Consider the following 26,288-nt stretch of genomic DNA (forward strand, 5'->3'; position numbering starts at 1 on the left):
TTGGTGCGAGTGGTCGCACCGTGAGTGAGATGTATGCGCGTGAGAATGGCTTGCGTGATTGTTAATTTATTAACTCATACTTACCTGGCAGGAGCGACACCATGATCATGAAGGTGGTTTGCTCAGGGTGAGGTATTGCCATTGCACTTCGGCGTACTGACCTCTGCGAATTCCCCAAATGTGGGAATCTCGACTGCATAATTTATGGTAGTGGGGGACTGCGTCCGCGCTCTCCCCTGTCATGATGTGAAAGTAATACAAGCGAAATCTTGCCATAATCACTTCAAAAATACTTAATCAATGATAACATTTACTTGCGTGCTGAGTGGAGAAGCGTACAACATACAAAACAGACTACCGTAACACATGTGATTCGCGGTGTTCGTGTTACATGTAAATCAGAAATCTTGGTGAGAAAAACAGAACGTCACTGGAGAGGGAACAGCTAATCAGGGTCAATTTTTATTTGGAGCGCTACAGGAGACGTTATATCCAGCCACGTCGGTCCATAAGTTGTTATTATAGAGGACTCATGTCCCTCCGCACAAAAATATACGTCGTTCCAAACAAGTAGTTCCACAGTAATAATAAATTGCTTGGATAATGCAAATTAATATAGGAAAAATAAACCATCTTACAATATTATACACAGGATGAAGAAAGTGAGATGCAGCAACACCTGGCTCTCTTGAGGCTCCAGTTACTTCTTCAACTCCGATTTTCTCTGATAGAGTGATTTCACCAGATACTTCTTTGTCACAAAAAAGCATTCGTGAAGCAGGTTCCTTTATGACTTATGGGTGAACAGAAAACACGACCAAATCTGCAGCAGATTATCAGTTTTGGTGACTTAAAAAGTTGTGCCAATGAAATGAGCGTCATAGCATGGCCTCTGAGCTTCTTGTCAGTGAGTGTGAGTGACTACAGCTGCTGACTTCTCTGAGGCCAGTTCATAGGGCTCACAAACGCCACAATGGGAAAGTCAAAGGAGCCAAGTGTATGTAGGCTTTTAACCACAACTGTATACATGTCAGTCAGTTTAAATCGGGTTAAAAATTTGCGTCACGTCCGGTGGAAACACGGGTAAGGAGGAAGCTCAGCTCAGCTGATTCTACCCAGGATCTTGTCCTTTAGGTCATGACTCAAAGCTCACTGGCATAGGTGAGGGTTGGGGTGTCGACTGACCGGTAAATCGAGAGCTTCGTCCTTCGGCTCAGCTCCCTCTTCACCACAACTGACCAATACAACAACCGCATCACTGCTGCCACTGCACTGATCCTCCAGTCAATCTCATGCTAAACACCAAAATATTCAAATTTTGCACAAACAGTTTATGACTCTAGATGAGGAAAATTCACACATCTTCCTGAAGAAAACGAAAGGGGAACAAGTACATCAGGGGAAAAAAATGAATTGGGTCAAATCGACCCTTGATATGATATGAGGGTTACATTTTAAAATTCAAGAAAAAAAACAACAAAACAAAATAAATTAAAGTACATCCGTTTGAACGTCTGCTGAAGCAGAGCTGCTCTGGAAAAGGAGGCGGGAACTCTCTTGACGCGTTGACACTCTTCGCTGCATGTCAGTCAACGTGAAAATTCGAATATTCAAAATGTAACATGTTTCATTATGATTTCATGCTCATTTTTCAATACCATGCACACTTTGTGTACGTCTCTACATTACCACGTGTTAAAAATAAGTACTTAAATTTAGTCGTTCTTTGAAAAGTGGTACAGATGAACCAGGACAGAGGAGGGTACCGCCGAGAATGGGGAGCTGTACCTGAACGCACCCTTCTCCAGATCACTCTTGTTTCTCTTCAGATCGTATAAATCTTTCGCCTTTTACTAAAGATTTCCGTGGGGAGGAACAACAAGAGTCATACCTAATTTTTTGATGCCCTGCTTAAATGCGGGGCTTCTCACATGGTTGAAATAAACTAGTCTGAAGCGAAGCACTTGAACATCATGAGAATGAAGAAAATGAAAGGGCAAAAAGCACGTTGTTCAACAAAAAATGGAATGGGTCAAATCGACCATGGACATGATACGAGGGTTAAATTGTCAGATTCAAGGAAACAAATCAGTTTAAATATCTGCTGAAGCAGATCTGCGCCGGAAAAGGAGGCAGGAATTCTCTTGACGTGTTGATACTCTCCGCTGCATGCCAGTGCGCATGCGTTAACGTGAAAACTCGAAAATTAAAAGTTTTTACATGTTTCATAATAATTTAATGCCCATTTTCAGTACCATGCACACGTTGTGTACGTCTGTACATCATCACGTGTTAAAAATAAGTCGCTATGGCAGCAGTTTAACACAAACCTCTTCGCTGAAGTTGGAGGCGTGGCCACGGCGTCCAAAATTAACATAATGCAACTTGCAGAAGCAAAGACCGCACTATTTATCAACCGTTTCTGCTTCTTCACTTAAAGTTGAAGTAGAGACTATAAGACAACATCAGGATGCGATGCCGGAGAAACTTTAGTCGTTCTGTGAGAAGTGGTCCAGATGAACCAGGACAGAGGAGGGTACCGCCGAGAATGGACAGCTGTCCGTGAACGCACCTTTCTTCAGATCACTCTTGTTTCTCTTCAGATCGTATAAATCTTTCGCCTTTTACTAAAGATTTCCGTGGAGAGGAACAACAAGAGTCTTACCCAATTTTTTGATGCCCTGCTTTACTGCGGGGCTTCCTATATGGTTGAAATAAACTTTTGAGGTTATTATGTGGAATTACTGCAGAGTAATACGCAACTGCACCACATGTTGTAGAACAATGCATGCATCAGATGGCAGGGTCATATGACATTACAAAACTGAGACAGGCTCTCCAAACATAGAAGGCTAACTAGACAAAGTCTTTACACTGGATCACTTCAGCTGATTGATACTTCAGTAGCAGAACTCAACATTACAAGTTATTATTGAGTCATTGCTGTGGTCACTTTGATCAGAAGTTAAACCTGTAGAGGGACTGTTACAGACACACAGTCCTACTTCTAATAATTTCCGACTTGATTTGTATTTGACGTTATGTCTCCACAGGACTGAAACGATCCTCTGGAAAGTCAGTGTAACTGCAGAATTGATAAAGTAGAGATTCTTGTGTAAAAGAGGATTTGGTAGACAATATACACACTGATCCAAGTTCTTTGGATTAGGAAGTAAAGTGCAAAAGTACATTTTATTTTTATCAATGCACATTCGCTTTATAGTTATTTTTATGGTGGGAGTCATTTGAACACAACAATATGTTTATTATTATAAATCAGTTGAATCAGGTGGACTTTTAGGATAAGATACCAACTTCTAAAAGACATGTAACCAAGTCCAGTTCTTCATTGTCTTGAAGATATTGTGATGGTTTTACAATGATTGACTCCAACTGCGTAGAAAACAGTAATCATGAGTTTTATTACGTTACATTGAAATGATCGGGGTCGCAGAGGACGATCCGAACATCCAAAACATCACACATCCTGCTCCGCCTACAGGCTCGTTTCTGATTGATTTTCTCAGAGACAAACAATTAAATGAGTTCTGGTAGAAGATGAACCAACAGACCTCTCAGGAGCCGAAAGAGTCGTGAGAAGCAGTTCTCCTGAAAGAGTTTCAATTTCCATCAATACCATCAAGTTATTACTGATTAACACCGATTCACATTATCTCCTGCAGCAGGAATGGAAGAGATGAAAGGAAGTGGAAATTGATCCTCACAGGCCTTGAAGAGTGAAGTGATGGTTACTTTGAGGTTTGAAATGACTTCAGCAACAATTCATTGTTTCTGCTCTTCTTTCAAGTTTCAGTCAAAGTGATCCAAAGTTTCAACTTTGTCTAAATTTTCTCTAACGTGTTGGGAAGTCACTCTTCACGTCAGCTTCGAATGCTCAGAGTGAGTTTTTATTTCTTCCAGGCTGCGAAGGAACTTGTTTTCAGTTCATTTGAGAGTATTAAAGAATAAATTATCACTTACATTCCTCCATTACAAGTAAAGAAGCAAAACGTGCTTCTAAATTGAACTGTTTATGCAGCAAAATATAATTTTAGGGCTTTGAAACACTTAAACATTCATGATCTAACTTCACACTGAACCAAAAGCTGAATCATGAAATCGACTCATGTAAACAAAACCAGTATTTACTGCGTAGGTCGACTTACTTCATCTTCACCGTATGAAACGATGGCCGACTCCTCCACACTTCCACTCATCTTCTGTGACTCTTTCCATAAATTCAACCATTCAAGCAGCAAAATAAAAACCTCTGAGACACTCGATGATCAGACTTTAGAAATCCTCCTCTTCCACTCGCTGCAATGACCAAACAGGAGAGATTTTTAACAAAATGTTTGCTTTATTTTTGCTTTTTTTTTTTTATCCAGGACAACTCATTCAAGGATAAACAAGGAGAAATAAGCACTAATATGTTTTTATTAGAATTTTTTTTTCTGTTTTTACATTTTGTCAGATGAATGGTGAATTTTTTTTTTTTTTTTTTAATCAGAATTGGTCAAAGTAAAACAAAAGAATATATAATAACAATACATTAATAATTAATTCAATACAATGAAGTGTGGCGTCCATGACTGAATAACAATGGCCCAGAAAAATGGAGGGTTGTTATTGTTTCTTTTTTTTTTTTCACTGCTTCTTCTTCTGTGGTACTGCAATAATCACCAGCACTAAGTCAACTCAACTCGATCAACAACAGTAGAGGAGGAAGAGGAGCGCGCTCGCAAAGTTCAGCGCTCCAGCCTCCCAAAGAGGAAACACTTTTTTTTTATTTAAATAATATTTTATCAAAGCTTCTGTTTCTTTATTTTCATAAAATGTTTCTAAAACTCATCTGTCTTCTTTAAACTTTCTCTCTTTTTTTTTTTTTTTTGCATTTTTGATTCGTTTTCCTTTTCAGAGATTTTTTTTTTTTTTAAGTTTTCCGTCTCCATTTCACCTCAATGTGTCTGTTTTTGCACGTGTGGTGGCCTGTGCGTGTTGGACTGTGTGTACTTGTAACTTTGTGTGTGTGTGTGTGTGTGTGTGTGTCAGTGTGTGTGTGTCGGTGTGTCCTTGGCTGAGGCGTGGAACAACTGGGGAGTTGTTTAAGTGCTTGTGTGAATGCAAAAACCTGCACGTATGAAGCATGGAGGCGTTTTAATGGGAGTGCACGTCTACTTCCTGCCCTGCGTTACCTGCAGCAGAGACAGTCCAACTGAGAGGTCGAAGCTGGCATCAAGCAATGAGTGTGTGGCCTTAGCTTGCACTGGGTGAGAGGTGTGTGTGTGTATGTGTGTGTGTTTGTGTGTGTTTTGTAACTATCCACCAAAATCAGCTTATCAAGGTTTGCTGAACTAATTTGTGTGTGAGCAGATTAAAGTAAAGTGAGTGTCTCTCAGTGCCTACACAGGTGTGTGTGTGTGTGTATGTGTGTGTATGTGAGTGTGCATGTTAGGGAGAGTATGCTGATATTAAGATTGATGTACCTGCAGATCAGCCAAGTACACTTTTTAATTCATCTGCACCATCTGTGTAAAGCTTGAGTCGGTATAGCCACTGTATGACGTGTGTGTGTGTGCGTGTGTGTGTGTGTGTGTAAGAGAAGGCACGGAGGGTGGTGTGGGAGGCTCAGTCTCTCAGGTCCATGCTGGAGCCGAACAGCGCCACCAGCTGCTCCTCGTAGTGGGCGATGTTCCTCTTCATGATCTCCTTGCAGGAGCCCAGGAGGCGCTCGAACGCCTGCACGTCTATTACTGCAGACAGAGAGAGAGACAGAGACAGAGAGAGAGAGAGAGAGAGAGAGAGAGAGAGAGAGGGGAAACGTTCAGGAGACCTGCGGAGCCGCCGTGCACGTGAGGAATGCGCTCCTGCAGTAGGGACAGAAAAGGCGCTATCCAGACGGCGAGGAGAGAAAACTACTGAGCTCGGGTCGTATGAAAACATTCGGTCTCAATCCTTTATTTTAGACGAGTGAGTTGAACAACGAGCAACACGTCATCTGATTGGAATTAAGATCAGATGACAGACTCAGGACAGCTGAGTGACGGTCAGTCGGTCAGAGAGGAGCTGCAGTGCTGCCAGTTCACGCACGCACGCACGCACGCACACACACACACACACACACACAGGAAGGCGGAGACTGAAAGCTTCCACTGGAAACTCAAAATGCACACAGCAAACCTTTTGCTGCCCCGCTTGATCTATTGAGATTTGCTTCCACAGAGAGACATGGAAAGCCGCTGAAAAAGCTGCTTCACCGCTGGAAACGAAGCGCGCCGCCACTTTAGAAGCTCGATAATTACACAGCGGCCTTCCATCAACAAAGACTGCAAGGTGACTACCGCTGAGGGGAATTCATCCAAACTCAAAAACCTCTTCAGATCTCATGACCAGATGCTCGACGCAGCTTAATTAGTGGAAACTGAATAACGCAGGTATTGTCAGAGAGAAGGGCTCTAAACGCTGCTTCTGATTTGATAGACAGTGGAACAATGTTTAATTCAGATTTTGAACTGTGTGAGCTCGATGTGCGTGTGATTTCAGCCTAGAAAACCTCATCAATCATCCTGAATGTGTTCAATCTCTTCTTTAAACTGACAGATTTAAAACATCTGACACTCACGCGCCACATTTGGATCAACTCAGCTGCCTGGTAGTCAAAATAATACAAACACACAGCAACACATGGGAGCACATTTTCAATCGGACACCGCTGAGTGTGTGTCACGGCTCCGCCGGAGCGTATTGTGCGTCTCACCCAAACACTTGACATCTCCGACTGCGTAGGCCGAGGCGGCTCGGGGCTTGTTGGTGACCAGGGCCAGCTCCCCGAAGTACTGACCCCTGCTACAGCGCGTCAACTCCACCTCCGCATTGTCTGCGTGGTCGGCCTTCGTCTGCCGGAGCACAGGAAGCAGAGCGGGATTAAAGGTTAGGAAGCACTGAGCGCCGAGCGGACCACCCTGATCCCTGCTGTTGCTAGGCAAAACCGGGAGGACTCTGATGGAGATCATTACCGTCAGAATGAAACGTACAGAAAGAAATGGAAATAGAAAATGATCTTACTTTACTCTTCATCATGATTTTAGCCTCCCCAGACTCTACGATGTAGAAGCAGTCGGCTTTATCTCCCTGAGAGAGGAGGAGAATCACAGAAAGTCATTGATGGGTACATGTGATCAGGATGATGTGTGACGGATTCCCGTCTCACCTGTGTGATGATGCGCTCGCCATCTGAGAACTGCTTCGCTCCTAATACGTCCACAATCTTCATCCTCTCCGTCGCCTGGAGAGAAAAAAAAAAAAAAAATCAACAGAGTGAAAATGAACCACTGCATCCTGTTTATGTCTTCTTCTTACAGCCGTTTGATGCTGTTAGGAAATGCTTTTCATTAAAACCTGAACTGGACTCAGAAACCACCAAGCTGAAGAGATCGGATGTGATGAGTGAATCTGACAGAGTGTTCTGCTGCTGGAGCTGCTGAGCGTCAGGCGGGTTTCTAACCGCTCACCTCCAGTGACTTGAGTAAGGGCACAGACTCGATGAAACACTCGTACATCCTCCTCTTCTTGGCGTTGTTCTTTACAATGAGTCTACGAAACGTAGCACGGTCCTGGGAGGAGAGAGAAGGGAGGGAAAGAAATGTATAAATGACAGGTGTTGTTCCCGCGAGCCGCCGCTAGGTGGAGCTGTAGCAGCAGGAGACACGAGAGCAGAACACAGCCTCCATTCATAGATTACAGGAGTCCATTCTTAACACGTCTGAGCATCACGGCTCAATGACTCTCAAACTGTTCTGAACCTAAAGACACCACTGATATACGAGCAAGAGTCCAAAACCCAGTTCACGAAGATGGAAAGTGTGTGTTTGCATGTTCTCACCAGTCCCCATAGCGCCCCCTCCTGGGTGGCTACGATGGTGGCAGCACGTGGCGTGTTGTACATGAGCGCCAGCTCCCCAAAGCTGCCCTTGTTGTCATACTGGCCCACACACTTTCCAGACACCACGATATCATACACACCCCTGCAGGGAGAGAGGGAGAGAGAGATAGAGGGAGAGGGGGGGGGGGCACAAAACCTGTCAGTTTGGGGGCAGTTCCGCCTCTGGGAGGGGGGGTTAGAACACTAACAGTTGTTCTGTGCATCCAGTACAGTCAGCAGATAAGCAGATAAAGAAAAGTGGGGCCAGAATTTCCTTTTGCTGTTCGTCGTAAACACATGCTACTGAGAAAGTAAAAAAAAGCAAAACCCTGGAATTTCTCCATTAATGTGCGACGGGATCAACTCTGGCTGCCCTCCAGATGGATTTTTTTTTTTTTTACCCATCTAGCAGGAAAACCACCTCTTACATGTCTGACACTATAAAACGAACATCAGTCTCACCACAGCTAAGAGAATCTGGACCCATGACGCTGATAGTTTGACATATAAAACTACCACAGCATACATTTACCAGGTTTTGCTTTTTGTTTAATTGACCATCCAATTGACATAATTGCACTCTAATTACAGTTTATCCGTAGCCTCGGGATGTACGGCTCTGTTGGTAATCTGGGACAGAGGATGAAATACAATAATTGAGTGAGAGAGTGTGTGTCTGTGTGTGTGTGTCCACTGAAACGACTTTATTGGGACCTCACACAAAGAACTCAGGATAATAACCTTGTCAGAGCATTATGTCTGCTGGCAGGTTCCTCACTGCACTCCATTCTGAATATCTGAAAGTTCGTGAAGCTTGTATGACTTGAGGATGATGGTTTGAATCCGCGTGTGCGTTACGATATGCCGCGGTTGTTCACTTGTCTGACAGTAACCACTGTGAGGCGCCTCCCTCAGTCTGTGTGAGGATTAACCCCGGGCCGGGTAATTTGCAGCGTTGTAGCTTGGCCGGATTAAGCGGCGGTTTTGCAGGAGGGCCCGTCGTCCCATTGGCTGCGTGGAGAGGCTCAAACCCCTTGTTGGTGGAGGAGTATTAGCTTAGTTTGACTGGATTATCATGACGATGGGGACGATGATCACTTGTGTCGGCGAGCTGAGGTTCACCCGGACTTTCCCCTGTTGCCGTGCCGCTCGCTCTTTGTGCAACAGGCGGGTGTGAAATAATTTCACACAGTGAGACGGCTCGAGCCAGTGGGACAGATTACAGAGAAAAGACTGTTTTCATTTGGTGAATGAATAAAAAAATCAATTAATGCTGTAAAAAAAGCAATCATCTTTTTAAAAGTGACTTTCCACCAAGAGAACGGGGAGTGATGGATGTTTTCGGTGGAGCTCTGCATCAGCCGAAGGCCGACTGGATGCATATTGAGGATTTTCTCTGCCTCGTCCACCCTGGGGCGCCGTCTTCAGTGATTTTTAATCTGCTCAGCAAGAAGAACATAAATCCTAATATAAACACATATAACCAGAGAGTCTATGAGGTGCTGGGCCGCGGAGTGATTTATGAGCTGCGGAGACATTTCCATCTTTGTTGAGAAAATACAATCATGAGAACTTTGATTTATCGATTTCCAAACAGAAAAGAGACAATTTACAGTTTACTTTTGATGAGACTTTCAGTTTCCTCCCGTCTGTCTGCTCCCTTCACCACAGTGGATCCATCGCCTGCCTCCTCCTGTTACACCAACCATCTCCATCTTCTCTGAAGTTTTCCTCTCCGGCTTTATCTCTGTCTGCCACCTCCAGCTCTGCCTCCCTTTAAACGAACCGTGCATCATTCCAGGTCCCGAACCGTCGAGTGAAGCTTCCCTTTGTCGTCCTGTCAGCCATCAGCCCCGACACCGCCGACACTCCCTCCACCTCCCCGCTCACCTCTCGGCTGCGCTGCTCATTGCTCTGCGTGTTTGACCCAGGTAGCTGAACTCATACGCATTTCCACCTGCTTCCCTCTCATTCACTCGCACATCAGTGCCTCGTCTCCGCTGACCTTCCTTCCTCCTCTCTCCGCTTCCGAGTACTTTCCCACCTGCTCTCTGAATACAGCGCCATCTGTAAACCGCCTCACCACCCTCATAGATTTGTTTCACTCCTCACTTCATTCCATGGTTGAATCCCATCCTGGGACCAGATCATAAACTCAAACACACTGCGGCTGATCCACACCGAACCTCCACACTCCTCATCTCAGCAGGCATTCCTCTCGGCACTCAGGATGGGAGTGAAACGACCTGGTGTGACATCTCGAAAACATACACGGGACTGAGAACGATCATTTTCACTAACTTCATGTCAGCGTTCCGCTGGTTTACAGACCACCTATTGTTTTGTTGAATGTGGTGTCGACATTTAGAAGAACACAGAAAACCCTCGGCATGTGCCATTTAGAGCCAGCTGACAGACGGGAATCTGTTTAGGCTGACGGATAACACCACCACACACTCAGGAAAGAGGAAAGGATGTCTAACTACGGCTTGGTGACATAAGACGAGTGTATTACTTTATCCTGTTTTTGCCCCTGCTTTTCTCCTCCCCTTCCTGTTTAAAGCCCCGCTGTGCATCCATGTTCACACCCCACCCTGCTGGTGACATTAGCAGCCACCTACACTTTTGTGCGAGCCAAGGAAAATCCCAGCATAGTACACGATCAGGCAGGCGTGCTGCTCTTAAAGGTCATCGCATGTCTCGTGTACGGCGGGCACGCCGCCTGCGAAAGCTCGCGGAGACGGAACGATAGCGCACAAGTGGAACCAAACCGCTGCGCCGGGCTGATATGTGCCAGTCCAAGAATGAATAGAGGTCTGGATGTGATAAACACTGACAAGCTACGAGTCAAACACTGAGAGGCCTGTTCTGTGTTCAGGAGGAGACGCTTGAAGGTAACAGCCTCAGGTTTCACACTACAGGGCTCGTATAAGAGATGAACACGTAACTTCACAAGCAGCAATGTATTTCTACAATAACAAGATGGGTTATTTTTTTGATTAAGAGTAAATACGTTTGAAGAAGTGAGGTCTTCTTATATTTGGGGAGCCTGAACCGTTCAAACATAAGGATACAGTAAACAGTGGCATGGTGATCACACTGAGGAGGATGAGGAACCAGCTACATGCGCTGGATGTTGATATTAAGAAGCTTAGGCAGGAGATCTGTGCGATGGGGGGATTGAGGACAGTGAAGACCGACTGATCAGGAGGCATCTGCAGAGGTCTGGTAAAATCTGACTATATCTGTGTTGTTTTTAGAAAATAAAGTCAACAAATTTATGAAAACTAGATTTGTTGAAAAAAATGTCAGCATTGGGTTTAGACAGTCTTTAAAAAAACAAGTAATTTCTGTTTCAGTGTGAACTCACTCATTAAAAATTCCCATTTGTTTCTCTTTCACCTTATCTATATTACAAAAAATAAATAAATTAAAATAAACTCTCTGAAGTCTGACTACTCTAAATTTTCAGGTAAGCTGAGGATGATATGGAGTTATTGTAATCTGGCCCAATCAATCTGTGCACACTGCATGAATTGATCATCTGGTATGTTATATGGCAGGAAAATTACACAGACTGCCTGCAGACTTCCACGGCTGCTGAACACACAGCAACATACAGCAGTCATAAACAGCAACAAAATTCAACCACTGGACCACTTGGATTTACTCAATATTTTCATGAATGCAGCTACATCTGGTTTCAAAGTTGGTGAATTTAACTGAGTGCGTGTCTGCATCTTACCGCTCTATGACATAGAAATTGTCTCCGTCGTCTCCCTGGTCGATGACGTGCTCCTGGGGCTGGACGATCAACTCAAACATGGCGTCTAGCACCTGTGAGAACTGCTCCTGGACGCCAGACAAAGAGGAATTGCGTCAGACACAGAGACTCACGCTGCGGAGAGGGGGGGCATGTCTGCAATAAAGCTTTTAAAAACCACTTAATGCAAAATGCAAAGTGAATTAGCACAAGAGAAGTATTTGATGTGACCACGCTTTGCCCTCAGAGCAACGTCACTCCTCTCAGCACATTTGCAAACAGATCCAATGTCGACATAGTCTGGTTCAGACTCTTCTGTTCCTTCATTAAAATCCAGATCATCACTTGCAGAACCCCTTGTTCTTTGCAAAGATGAAAGTAATTATGAAGAAATCCCAATTGTAAGTTTTGGGGATGCTTTCTCCTCTGCTGCAAAATACATTCAGAGCAAATCGAATGCCTTCCTTCTGGTATTAAATGATGGATAACCTTATATTACACCTATCTAAAACTGTGGAAAATGCTGTGTGTGTGTGTGTGTGTGTGTGTGTGTGTGTGTGTGTGTGTGTGTGTGTGTGTGTGTGTGTGTGTGTAAGAAAGCAGAAAATGGAGAGGTAGCAAGTAAAACGTATTGATGGTTCTATAAAAACAGAAATGGGTTCAAAAAAATCTGAAATATTTTTTAAGCACGTTAACGGCTAATTAAAACGCTGTTGCGTCACACTGATGTTGGACTCAGTTTCTGGAATCGAGGCAACACAATCTGTTAATTCCTAAATATAGGCAGTTTTCAGTCAATCTGCTATGGTAAATATATAAATATATAGTAATCACAATATATTAGTGAAGTAGAAAGGCTTTAAGGTTTTTGGCAAAGAAGAAAAACTCCAAAATAACTGGAGCTGAACATGTTCCCATTGGTTTGGGTTGATGTGTAACGGATCTATCAGTTCAGATGTGGCTTTACTTGTTGTCAAGAAACAAATTAAAAATCCCCTCTGAAAAACCCAGGGGAGCAGATGACAGCAGATGCCTTTATGGGTGACACAAGGGGTCAGTGAACGGTTTAATGAGGATGTCTCCCTCCAGGAGTTTTCTATAAGACTGTATAATGTATGCCAATGAGGACTGAAGCACTACGACACCAAGGCACTTTATGTTAATTCCATCCGCACCGCTTCGCATGCCAAGAGCTTTCTGCGTTGCTACGTATCTGCATCCGTGTAAATGCTCCTGAGGTTTATTTACCTGGTCTAGTGTTTTGAAGAGTAGGATGTCTCGACAGGCTTCTTGCAGTCTGCAGCGCTGTTCGTCTGTTTTTGGGTGCACCACTCTGGGCTCGGTGTCCTCGTCATCCTCGTCTGGGTTGAAAGCTTCCGCACACACTGGGGGGGGGGGAAAAATAAAAAGCAGATCAATTTAACAAATAGAAAAAAACATGGTCCTTTGATTAGAATTTAATATGCCGACATGTTTAAAGGCACATTCAAGCAGCATAACAACCAAGAGGCAAAGTGAAGCTGGTGTGAAATTACTGGCATTTCATGTTGCATGTTTACATGATCAGCAAGGCTCCGTTTCAACAACACTTCAAGTGAAAAACATCGTTTTTGCGCTTTCATTTCAGAAAAGTTTCATGTTTACATGGCAACAGCAGCAACACTGAAAATGACGCAGTTCGGATGCTGGGCCAGAGGTAGGCGCTGTTGGTTGATTTAACAATGAAACCACAGAGAGACTCAATTATAAAACTATCAAGTCCCAGGAGAATCAAGACTGAAAGTCATGACACTCTGGAGGAAGTCATTGTTGTTATTGTCCATCTACTTCCATAAGAGCAGAAGAACTATTTACTATGATCGCGGTGCCCGTGAGCGGCAGCAGCGTTTCAGAAATGTTATATTTTCCCCTTGATTCAATGAAGATAAGAGTCGGAGTATTTTCAAAGAAATCCACTTTGGGAGCCGTTTGCAAAAAGTTATGTTTCATTGCACTGTTGTGTAAAAGGATCAATGAAGGTAGTGAATTTTTTTAATTGTCACCTGAAAATCGTCACGTAAACGAGGCCTCAGAATACTTTCTAGATTACTGGCGGAAGCGGAAAAGAGATTTAAAACAAATAGATAACATGAGAAATGTTTTTGTTTTTTAAAAAGACTAACCAATTTTCACACTATTTTTTTTTTAATATAGAAGCCCATTAAGAGCCAGGCACAGTCAGAACTGATGGAGAGTAATTTTCACGTGCAATAACCCAGTTTAGCAGCATAATGTGCTAGAAAAATTTCTAGCTGTTACCCCCCAAATAAACAACATCTCGTGTCACAAACTTTTTTTTAATCTTTATATTGTATTGACGGATATTGGCTCATTTACACATCATGTTAAGTCATGACTTTGTGGAAGATCAGGGTTTGAATCTGGTTTGAGCCGAGTCAACTGTCCAGGTTATGGGGAAGACAAATCAGATGTAAATATGTTAAATGTATTACTTGATAACATGTGATAATTAAAAAGAAAAACATTAATGTGCTTCTCCTGTGGCAGTATCATTGATCAGAGAATTGTTTCATTATGGTTAAAAGAAAACTAACCAGGCTTTTGGAATGGTAACACTGAAAAGAAGGAAAAAAAAAAGACAGCGTCTCTGTTTCTGCTAAGAATGTTTCCACACAGAGAAGCACAGCAAGGTAAAAAGTAACACAAGCAGAGGCAGAAACGAGAGGAAGATATTGTGTAACACAAAATGAGGTGAGGGCCTGCAGGAGGCGGGACGACGGGACCGCAGGACACGGGAGGAGCCCACAAGTGAGGACACGACACACACAGCAACATGTTTCACCACACGGGATGACAGACACTGACAAGGTCGTTTCAGATTGTCAACATATATCTGTGTTTCTGCCAACACTGTGGAGACACACTCCTCTCTTCGCAAGACATTTTCCAGAAATCACAGAGGTGTCCCAGTGTTTGGGACTGCAATCAGGAGAGGAGCTTTTATCTGTCTGCTGTCAAATCAACGATGGGAAAAGCCGTGTCCTCGGCAGCGTCAATGTGTTCGCTTCTCTCAGTGCAGCTTTATCAAATGTTTCAACCCACTGAACCTTACTGCCGATACATAACGAAGAGAACATAAACAGCAGCAAGCGACAGATTATAAACAAAAGGCACGCAGCATTGGATGTTCTTCAGTGGTATGAAGGCTATTTCAGCTCAGATAAGGTTGAGGGGCCAGGTAGGCTGATCACAAGCAAAATCTGTTGCTGTGAATTCAGATAAAGCAGATTCAAACAGCCAACCAAATGGACGCTCGCGAAAGAAAAATTAAACGCTTGCCAAAACATTCCAGGTTTTGTGTGTTCCTTCAAAAAAGGAGGGAGAAAGGAGGGAGACAGTGGCACATTAACCGAGTAAATAATTTTCATTAAAATATTTACCTATTTTAAAAACGATGGTATAGGCGATTTCTGCTTTTTTCCCTAAGAGCAGTTTCATCCTTCAACAATTCTTCATCTGTCAGTAATTAAAATATACTCTATTAAGTTGTGATAATACATCACTTAGCTTAAAGCTGCATGAGTTTGAGTTAAAAAAAACAGAGGTACGGCTTTCAAAAAGCGAAATCGCACTTGACCGCAAGAGGCAAACTGAGAAAAAGCTCCACGAATGGTCTCCTAAAGTTTTGAAGTGTGGTTAACATTTTTCTATGGACTTATGAAGTACTCCTATTACATGCGTGAATTTCTTCCTCCTTCAGGATAAAATCATGGGTTTGAGGTTATGTGGAAACCGAAATGGTCTGTCGGTGTGGTTTTGTCTCACTGTGTGATCTGTCCAGCAAGTGTCCTGCCTTCACCCAGTGTCAGCTGAGACAAGCAAGCCCCAGGATGATGTGCTATGAAAGACGGATGGACAGATGGATGGAGAGATCTATGCCAATTAGAATGAATTGCAATTTATGAGAATAAATGCCATTTGGGTAGAAATTCCGTTCTTGCTATTTGTTGTAAGATCACTTTTTAAACTAAAACCCTGACCACTAATCTAAACAGGTTTATAACTTTGATCTAATGAACATTTTCCAATCAACAATTACTTAATGAGGAGTTCTCAATTCTGTTAAATTTAAAGGAAATGTTGGACACAATGAAATCAATTTTATTAAATGCTGCAGACTTAAAAATAAAATCCCTTGACATCAATGAAGCACATAAAAACAAGCCCTAAAAGCTGAACTTTGAGCATGACAGGATGTGTGGTATAATCTATCAGCTTTAATAAACTTTTTCTTGTTGATATGAAAGATATCTTGTGTTGTTTGGATTCTTTGAATTTATCCAATTATGATTATTATTAAGATAACCACATTATTTGCAATAAATAACACTTAACCAGATTAAGTTAATGTCTTCATGCTTTGGGAATGTTTTTTTCAATTGCCAGGCCTCTAACTCTTGCTTATAATTAATTCTAGCTGTGACTGTGAAACTATTTCATTATTTATTGTTTCCTCCTATCACACGTCTACATGTAGTTCTCGCCGCCAGTTCACTGACATTGCCTGTCTTGGTGTTTTGAATTAGTTCATACAATTTTTCTGAATAATTTTCAATTATTTAAACTTTTCTTTCACTTAATTCTGTCTATTTGGATTGATACAGCCATTGACCAGCTTACAGATTAAAAACAGATAAAACTTGCAGGATCGTCGCCAGCATTTTTGTGAAGATACTCATAACGAATAGAAAACAAACACTCAGTTTCAAGACGCTTCATGACTGATCCTTGTACGCCCTGAACCTTAAAGCAGTGAACTTCTTAGCGGTTCATACACCCTCAATGCATAACTCCTAACAGTGAAGGGACTGCAGAGAATTTACGCACTGATTCAAGAAAATGCGTAAGATTCCTTAAAAAAAAAAAAAAAGAACTTCATTAGAGTATGTGCAAAGCGGTGATCATAGGTTTTAGTCATCTGACTTACTTTTGAGCCATTTCTGTGCTCCTGTCTGCTGCAGTTAAATAATCTGACATTAGTCAGCTGAAAATAATCAATCCGACTCGTTGATGAAAGGACTATTCTTGAAACAAAGTCCACACTCTGTGGAAATTATATAAAGCACAACTTTGCTGAAATACTGCCACTGTGCATGTGCACCACGGCCGGAGTAAATACTTCTCCTGCACACATTTTAGTAGATAGAAAACATACATGGTGGCATCCAGAATGTGGTCAATCCCAGTCCAGATTCTCCTGGGTTTTGATAGTTTTAAAGTTGAGTCTCCTGTAATAGCAACCCGACTCTGTCGTCTGTCCATGTGTGTGGTTCATTACAAGAGTTTTTTTCATTGTTATTATAATTATAATATCTGCTGTCACTGGCAGCAACAAGGGTCACTCAAGTAGTCTGTCACCAGTTTACTGGAGAACCACTTAATCCGAAACACCTCGGAGGGTTCTGTGCTTGCTGCAATACGCTTCGCATTTAGACGGTACTGATGGATTGAGGTGCTTCGGTGGCATGCAAACTCTGTTTTTCATCCAGTTTTTCAAAATTAAATTTACTGTTCCATCAGTTCTAGCCATTAGTTGAGCTCTGAGGTGTAATTAACGTTCCAAGAAATTGTCAACTGACAAACGTTCCACATTTTCCAGAACGCAAACTGCGATTAAATGCATAACGCGTTAATGTTGGTGTAATTAAGGTGTTGAAATTGCACCTATATATCGCTCAATGAAAGACCTTTATGGTAACACTTTTGAGAAATGCGAGGAGCACTACAGAGACACTTTGTTGTTGTATTAACACAATTCCTTTCCGTGGCTCAAGGAGGATCAGTATGTCTTACAAAATTTCCACAACAAAAGGTCTGCTTGTATCACACAGCATATTTGCCAACAAGGAATTTATCGGCCACTTTGTTTTCACATCGCAGCAACAAGGACAGACGGCCTGGCTGCAAAACAGTAAAATGAAGTTGTCAGGCACTACAAATTAACATCATACTGCTCAACAAACCTTAATGAGGCGCTGGTGAAGGCAGCAGGTTCAACAATGATAGATGGACAGCAGTAAAGATAAACATCAGCAGACACACCCAGGGCCTAATCAAAGTGCAGTGTTCTGTGACGGCTGACGACATTCAATCACTCATACGTAAACACTAGACGGGCACTGCAGAGCGTGAGAAAACAAGAGCACTGTCCATACAAGACCACAGACGCCAACACAGAAGCCCAGACAATGCAAATACGTAAAACCCGATCCCACCAACACAGCCAAGCTTCTTAGCACTGTGTTTTACATGTGAGAAGTGCGCAAATGACGCTCATTATCGGAACACTGTTCCACCACAGCGGCAGACGCAAATCAGTAAGGTTACCACTCGGGCTCACCAGCGTGAGTGTTATGCATGTCAAACTGTAGGTGAGCCACTCAGCCACTGATGTATGCAATGTCGGTCCGGGTGTGGATTACACTTAAGGGACATGACGTCAACTCTTCTGGACACACACACTCACACACAAGTGAATTCACACGGACACATCTTACCTGACACTCTCCTGTTGAATCTGCTGGGTGGTGGAGCTGTGGAGAGAAAGAGAGAGAGCCGGTGAACATCAGTTGGACATAACTACATTTACCTAATGTGACTGTGATTGTTGTGAAATCTACATGTGACTGTCTGCTCTGAAAAACGGCGTTCATAACATCAACTGACGAAAATCAGTGGATTCAAAAGAGAAACGGGAACAAAAGGCAGACGGTGAGTCAGAGTGACAGCCGGCATTGGGGAAAGCAAGATAGAGCCAAACAGATAAAGGCAGCAACAAATGATAAGACAAAAAGTAGGACACACTCCGAGACTCATGTGGACCTGAAGAGACACTGTGTAACCCGCAACCATGTGAGCTGACTGAGGAATTAAGAAAAAACAAGAATCTGAGCTGTGACTGGAAACAACACTGCCAAGTGAAACACATCTGATCGCTCTCAGCAACAAGAAGCCTCAAGTCATACATTATGAGTGCATAAAGGAATAACTTAATAAATAAAAAAGCTGGGACATTGTTTTTAACAAATAAAATATTTTTAGGGGCAAATAACAGGAAAAAAAAATCTAAAAAACATGTCAGTATTTGTAATCAAACTGCTTAAAGTCACTGTATACATGAGGATTTTTGTTTGTTTATGTTGTGATTTAAGAAGACAGATTCCCAGTGCCAACATGGCCAGTTTCAAGCTGTCCTAACACACGGCGGGGATGCACAGACGCTGCTAGTGTCCCTGAGCAGCAAAGACAGGACATGTGACGTCCTTCTTCAGAATCAAGTATTTAAGGACTCTCAACAGCAGGTAAGTGCCCTACAAGTGTTTCCTCAAGCCAAGAGCCTGTTGAAAAGCAAACCCATATCTCTGATCCATGTGAATTTCAAGTCCTACCTGGTAGAGATACAGAGGGTTCAAATTGTTTAGGTGTGGACCGGGAATAAAAACAAACACACATCTGTCTGAAAGCTACAGCTAATCACATGTACCTCTCCAATGGAACGATTTTTGCCAGTGAATGTCTTTTTGTTCCGGTTTGTGTACAAGTTCCCAGAACAAATCACTTTTAAGATGCCAAAACACATCTCCAGAAGCAGCACTGCAGGCTTAGTCAAACATAAACATGGCTTATGTTACATTGCAAACAAAGCTTGCAGTCATCTGTGTCATGGTCTACAAACAAAAATCAACCGATGAAAGGGTCTCCTTTCAGAAAAATACCTCAGGTTTCATTTCAACGTGCATTCAAAACAAGTGATGAGAAAAAGAGAAAGCATCTCACTCAATTTATTTCATGGAAAAACCGTGTTGGGGGGGGCATGTATCTGATTTGAAGGCATCAGCGTAAACTGCCATTTCTATAAAGGTCCTAAGTTTCCATAGCCAGGTTTACAGACATTTGATTTCTGTTACACAACCCTCAGTAATAGTATATACTCGATAGAGTCAGGCATCAAATATCAAAACACTATCTTCGAACATGAAAAAAAACAAACTGCAATAGATGGGAAAAACTAAAATTATTCCCAAAGAGTTTGACACCTCATTGGGAACAATTTTACATTCAATGGAATCTTATTTTCTGCACAAACCTAATCTAATTAATTTATCTCCATTTTAAAGTTTAGAGAAAAATGCATCGAAAGGTCCAAAAACCATGCCTCCTATTTGATGTCCATACAATTTATTTATTTTTTTTTTTTGCATTTTTGGATGCAACAAAATTAAAGAGAGAATTTAAGTTCTCTGCAGATTGGGAGAACCAAAGTGTTTCTCTTCAAACCAATGTTGGCAAAGCCTGCCGACGCTTGAGACAAGTTCTGCATGCATGTTTTTACAAATTCAGCCTCGCAGTGTGGCTCTTTTATGACTACAAAAACTGGGCAAACCATGATAAATTACTTGGGAGCCCAAGTTACTTTCATTGGAAGAGCTGAGCTTTCAGTCAGTTTACATTTTGCATCGTCATTCTGCCATAACAGTGGTAGTGACCAGAAAAGTGCAACTAATAGTACAGAAAACACGGCAATATCTTAATGCACCAAAATACTACCATACCAAACACAAATATTCAACACAACTATTGCGTGAATTCTTTAATTTTAGACAAACACTTCCTTCCTTTATCATCCCTGCCCCAATGACTCAACATTAGACATCAACACCAACACACCATCCTCTTGCTTGCTCGTTTTCCGTGGAGGGCTCAAGTGGCACAACCATGACTGCTTGATCATTGTTCTGCAGAACCCCATGGTAGATCATTGAGAGTATAAATTACCAATCTTTATGTAAAAGCACCCACTGTTTATTTTTAATGCAGGACAGCAGAACACAACAGTGCAGACATCTACTTGTTATCTTGCAAACCGATGATACAGAACCTGGTTTGAAACAATGTTAGTAACATAATTAAACACAGGAAAAAACATCCTGTGCAAAGCAAAAGATACTTCCTGGAAACACTCAAACGTCAGCTGTAATTATGTTTTATTTGTGGTTATGATTTCAGTGCCGTGTGCATGATATAAGCAAATATTCATCAAAGTAAAGGCAGGGTAGAAAAACAGTGCTGGGTATTAACATGTATCGTGGCTAATCGTTTTTCATGTCAGGAAAAAAAAACTGTCTCTGTGAGAAAAGGAAATAGAGCTGTGTGGATTTACATGTGCTGCGGTTCAAGTTCGTGAAAATCAAAAGAAGATCTGGACACTGAAACTCAGCATGTGTGGTGCATGGTGTTAATTTATGTGCTAGAAGGGTGTTGGAAGGGTCGAAAACACCTGCTTTCTAACACTGTGCTGCTACGAGCTAGCACAGTCATAGCATACTGCCTCTACGCACATACACACACAGCATGCGTCCACTGCTACCCTATTACCATCCTGTCAGAGCCCATTAGATCCAGACCGTGAAGACAGGAGCCTAGGGGAGAGTCACACAAACACACTACATTGCTGCGATCACCTGGGGAGATGGACAGAGTTTAACACGGCTCTCTCTGGAGGTCACTCTTAGTATCACTCAACACACAAAGCCACAGGACAGTCTCGGCTACTGGCACTGCAGTGTCATCAATGGCGTTCATGAGAGGGAATCTGTTCTTTTCCGCTGTGAACATGAAAGTCCATCCATCCATCCATCTTCAGCCGCTTATCCGGGGCCGGGTCGCGGGGGCAGCAGTCTCAGCAGGGATGCCCAGACTTCCCTGTCCCCAGACACTTCCTCCAGCTCTTCCGGGAGGATCCCAAGGCGTTCCCAGGCCAGCCGAGAGACATAGTCTCTCCAGCGTGTCCTGGGTCTTCCCCGGGGTCTCCTCCCGGTGGGACATGCCCGGAAAACCTCCCCAGGGAGGCGTCCAGGAGGCATCCTGAACAGATGCCCGAGCCACCTCAGCTGGCCCCTCTCGATGTGGAGGAGAAGCGGCTCTACTCCGAGCTCCTCCCTGGTGACTGAGCTCCTCACCCTATCTCTAAGGGAGCGCCCAGCCACCCTACGGAGGAAGCTCATTTCGGCCGCTTGTATCCGGGATCTTGTCCTTTCGGTCATGACCCAAAGCTCATGACCATAGGTGAGGGTGGGAACGTAGATTGACCGGTAAATCGAGAGCTTCGCCTTTCGGCTCAGCTCCTTCTTCACCACGACGGACCGATACAACGACTGCATCACTGCAGCCGCTGCACCGATCCGCCTGTCAATCTCACGCTCCATCCGTCCCCCACTCGTGAACAAGACCCCAAGATACTTAAACTCCTCCACCTGGGCTAGGGTCTCTCTACCTACCTGGAGAGGGCAAGCCACCTTGTTCCGGTCGAGGACCATGGCCTCGGATTTGGAGGTGCTGATCCTCATTCCTGTCGCTTCACACTCGGCTGCGAACCGCCCCAGTGCATGCTGTAGGTCCTGGTTCGATGAAGCCAACAGGACAACATCATCTGCAAAAAGCAGAGATGAAATCCTGTGGTCCCCGAACCGGACCCCCTCCGGCCCCTGGCTGCACCTAGAAATTCTGTCCATAAAAATGATGAACAGAACCGGTGACAAAGGGCAGCCCTGCCGGAGTCCAACATGCACCGGGAACAGGTCCGACTTACTGCCGGCAATGCGGACCAGACTCCTACTCCGGTCATACAAAGAACGGACGGCCCTTAACAGGGGGCCCCGGACTCCGTATTCCCGGAGCACCCCCCACAAGACACCACGAGGGACACGGTCGAATGCCTTCTCCAAGTCCACAAAACACATGTGGACTGGTTGGGCAAACTCCCATGAACCCTCGAGCACCCTATGGAGGGTATAGAGCTGATCCACTGTTCCACGACCAGGACGAAAACCGCATTGTTCCTCCTGAATCCGAGGTTCGACTATCGGTCGGATCCTCCTCTCCAGTACCCTGGAATAGACTTTCCCGGGGAGGCTGAGGAGTGTGATCCCCCTATAGTTGGAGCACACCCCAGCTCCCCCCCTGACCTGCCACCTTAAAGTGGTGGGGGAGTTTGAGTGCCCACGTGATCCCAGGAGCTATGTTGTCCGGGGCTTTATGCCCCTGGTAGGGTCTCCCATGACAAACAGGTCCTGGGTGATGGGCCAGACCAAGGGCAGGTCAATAGCCCTTATGAATATATTACAATCGAGGCCCGTGACGTCGCCCGGTATGGCGCAGCCGGGGCCCCACCCTGGAGCCAGGCCTGGGGTTGGGGCTCGCAAGCGAGCGCCTGGTGGCCGGGCCTTTGCCCACGGGGCCCGGCCGGGCTCAGCCCGAAGGGGCGACGTGGGCCGACCCTCCGGTGGACCCACCACCCGCCGAGGGAATCGTAGGGGCTGGGTGCAATGTGGATTGGGTGGCAGCCGACGGCAGGGTGCCCGGCGACCCGATCCTCAGACACAGAGACTAGCTCTAGGGACATGGAATGTCACCTCGTTGGGGGGGAAGGAGCCCGAGCTTGTAAGAGAGGTTGAGAGATACCGGCTAGATATAGTCGGGCTCACCTCCACACATAGCCTGGGCTCTGGAACCCAACCTCTCGAGAAGGGCTGAACATGAAAGTAACAGGGGAAATTAATGAAGACGGAGTTGAGAATGCCAAGTCCATTTATATGTATGTGTTAACTCTCACATAGATTCCAGATCTTTGAACCTTCTGGCATCTGCACCTGAGATCTCAGTCTGCTCGCTCACACATTTCAGAAACTGTACGATCGCCCCAGGTAAACTTGGCCTTGACAGATGGTGATTTCCCTCTGGGTTGTGATACATTCTGACCAGTCAAATCAAAGCAGAAAAACCAAGACTCCAGGAACACAGTCTGTTAGTCTGGTGCTACACAATGGAGTGGAAGATAATCTGGGCTTTTCTGAACAGATAATGTTAATGAACATCAGATGAAACAGGAAGAGGATCCATTCTAATTTGGCCAGCAATGAAGCCAGAAGAGCTTTAAGTGCATAATGAATTACTGGCATTGACACAAAACCAATGTTTCGGAAAGACAGAAAGTCTCCTGAACACAGATTTAAGAGACTCTTCCAAGCATTTGAATCAGTAGTTGGACTTGTCAGTCGTCCCAAAAATTTGGTGCAGCATTTTAAAAGCACACTCAGCTCTTTTTTACGTAAATTAATTGTAATAAACTTTATGATTAGTTCCTTGTTTGTTACTCAGGTGATCAGTGGTTTTACACAATTCCAGACATCTATTATTTGATTTGTTCATTTTGTTAACCCCAAGTATAATAACCAACAACAGACTTTGGTCTATGTAGTTCTTTCTCCAAAAAGTAATCTTACAAACACAAATCAAACGAGCAGTGAAGTAAATTCACACATACAAGTCAAACAAGTGAAAATATGAGATAAAATTTGAATTTCGATTGAATTGTCTGCACAATGTCTTAAGTTATTTGCAGTGAACCTTTACTTCTTCACCACATTAATAATTTTTTTGAGGTGGGGAGGAAAAAAAAAAGAAAACCATCACCCATAACAAACTAGGCATGATCACTCAAGGAGGAGCTCAGATTCAGATTCAGAAAACTTTATTGATCCCATAGGGCAATTCATTTGCAGCATATCGAGCAGTTTCACACACATATATATAACATGAGACAGTCCAGTTCAGCCACAAGTGGAACTCAGGTTGAACGATATTAAAACAAGCAATACAACAAACAATTTAAGAACTGGAATTCAATAAGTTGATTGCAGAAGGCACAAAGGAGTTTGAAAAACGATTAGTTTTCCAAGCTGGAGCAAAATACTGGCGTCCAGAAGGCACCAAGATAAACTCTGGAGTCAGAGGATGAAGAGGCTGTATAGATTTCTTTAGGATACAGCCCCTACAACACATAATATCTGCAGGGTTTTTTTTTTTTTTTTTGCACATCTTTGGCCAAAAACTTGTCTGGCTTCCTAAATAGTAAACCCAAATCTGAAAATCAAATTCTCAAATTCACAGTAATGACTGTCTTTCTATTATTACTGTCCCTTGCAGAGCGCCTTATGATCAGGGCACAGCTAATCTGAAGAAAATCATGGAATGCGAAAATACATTGTACAGTACAGATAGCATGTTTAATTAGCATGCTATTATCCCGGGCACGGGCCAGACCCAACCTTGAGCTTTCGGTGAATGTGTCAATGTGAACTCTCTTTGAACGATAGGAATGTTGTGTAAATCGTAGTAATACACTCACCCAAGTTCAAACCTATTCTCAGTTTCTCTCGCTCTCTCTTCTGTCATTTATCGTGTATTTCGCCCCCACAGCTGTCTCAAAGTAACAGACCTTCCTCCCCCATATTGCTCCCAGAGCTCCATGACTCCTCTCCTTCTCAAGACTATTTTGCATATGAGTCTTAATGGTTACTGTGTCTTTTTCATCAGGCACAGATTGGAACTTTGGAGTTGGTACCTGGGAAGTGCAACAAATTAGCAGATATAAAATCCTATATAATCCTATACAAAATCAGTGCAAGTTTGGATTTTTTTGTTTAACTCTTTCTGGGTGTGAGATTTCTTTAATGTGATACTGTAATCCACAACACATAAAAGACATACAAAAACAAGGCATGAAAATAGTTTTTACTTATAAACACGGAATGGATGGATAGATATGTTCCATGTTTTGTGATTGTCCAGAAATTGTCTGAACACCCTTGCAGCAGGCGTAGCCAAAGACTTTCCAGAAAGGACAACCATAGTTATTCTGTCCAAATGAGTGCAAGCATGTTGCCTAGTAACCATGTCTTCAATCTTACCGCTAAGCCACGAGACGCTTTGGAGGAGATATCTGAAAATGGACGGTCTCCGAGTTGCTCACCGAGTCTAACAGTTTAGACACACACAAAATACTTTGTTGATGGTTTTTTTTCCTACATAAGTATCTAAGTATTAAGTGTGTCCACAGAAACACTGAACGGTACAAGCAATGACAGTAACAATTAGACAAAAATGAATGCTTTCATTTTTAACAGATGACAATTAATGTCTTTGAATGGAGACTGGAATAAAGCTTCTTTCTAAACAAAAACAAAGTCAGAAATATGTAACAGAAAGAACGAAGTCCTGTAGTACTCTTAATACAAAGACCGGTCCCACCACGCTGTGGTGGGTTTTAAATCTGGACAACTGAATGTTGTGAATTTGATATTATAGATACATTGTTACAGCAAAGTAATTAGGACCATGGCAAATATCTACTTCAAGACAAAATATTTTCACCTAACCTGACAATTTACTCACATCTCTGGCATAGATGAACAAGTACATTACTAAAGTAAGAAGACAGCAAAATACCTGAATGGAAGTTACAAGGATCACAACATGGGGAAATTAATTCATCTGTAAACTCCGGATTTGCCACAGAGCTTGTCGTTTCCTGCATCTTAATCTACTCTCATTACTTGTCATTCCCTAGAAAAAATGGTCTGGCTAAAGATCACAATAAGATTATTGAGAGAACTGGCTGTTCAGAGTAAAGCATCAAGCTGATGCTCATATCAGTTACATTCACTGAAAGCCATCACACATTTAAAGTAATAATGTTAAACATTT

The 26,288-nt window shown here is 43.2% G+C and overlaps 1 protein-coding gene and 3 non-coding genes across 4 annotated transcripts in view; 3 read left to right on the top strand and 1 right to left on the bottom strand.

Moving 5' to 3' along the window:
- The first annotated feature begins 76 nt into the window (after window positions 1–76).
- Window positions 77–239, top strand: LOC115408940 (U1 spliceosomal RNA). Its single transcript, XR_003933825.1, has one exon. It is a non-coding gene; the product is annotated as a U1 spliceosomal RNA (small nuclear RNA).
- A 1,570-nt stretch (window positions 240–1,809) lies between these two features.
- LOC115408930 (U5 spliceosomal RNA) lies at window positions 1,810–1,925 on the top strand. Its single transcript, XR_003933815.1, has one exon. It is a non-coding gene; the product is annotated as a U5 spliceosomal RNA (small nuclear RNA).
- A 658-nt stretch (window positions 1,926–2,583) lies between these two features.
- Window positions 2,584–2,699, top strand: LOC115408925 (U5 spliceosomal RNA). Its single transcript, XR_003933811.1, has one exon. It is a non-coding gene; the product is annotated as a U5 spliceosomal RNA (small nuclear RNA).
- A 1,859-nt stretch (window positions 2,700–4,558) lies between these two features.
- The window catches only part of prkar2aa (protein kinase, cAMP-dependent, regulatory, type II, alpha A), a 47,542-nt gene continuing 25,812 nt past the window's right edge, over window positions 4,559–26,288 (bottom strand). The window contains exons 3-11 of the mRNA XM_030118518.1: window positions 18,242–18,277; window positions 12,933–13,069; window positions 11,667–11,773; window positions 7,883–8,024; window positions 7,512–7,613; window positions 7,211–7,285; window positions 7,066–7,131; window positions 6,758–6,896; window positions 4,559–5,753 (exon numbers count right to left, since the gene is read on the bottom strand). Of these exons, the coding sequence (XP_029974378.1) occupies window positions 5,629–5,753; window positions 6,758–6,896; window positions 7,066–7,131; window positions 7,211–7,285; window positions 7,512–7,613; window positions 7,883–8,024; window positions 11,667–11,773; window positions 12,933–13,069; window positions 18,242–18,277 (929 nt within the window). The 3' untranslated portion in view covers window positions 4,559–5,628. The remainder of the gene's footprint in view (window positions 5,754–6,757; window positions 6,897–7,065; window positions 7,132–7,210; window positions 7,286–7,511; window positions 7,614–7,882; window positions 8,025–11,666; window positions 11,774–12,932; window positions 13,070–18,241; window positions 18,278–26,288) is intronic.

The sequence above is a fragment of the Salarias fasciatus genome, chromosome 20 (assembly GCF_902148845.1).
Source record: "Salarias fasciatus chromosome 20, fSalaFa1.1, whole genome shotgun sequence".
NCBI lineage: Eukaryota > Metazoa > Chordata > Actinopteri > Blenniiformes > Blenniidae > Salarias > Salarias fasciatus.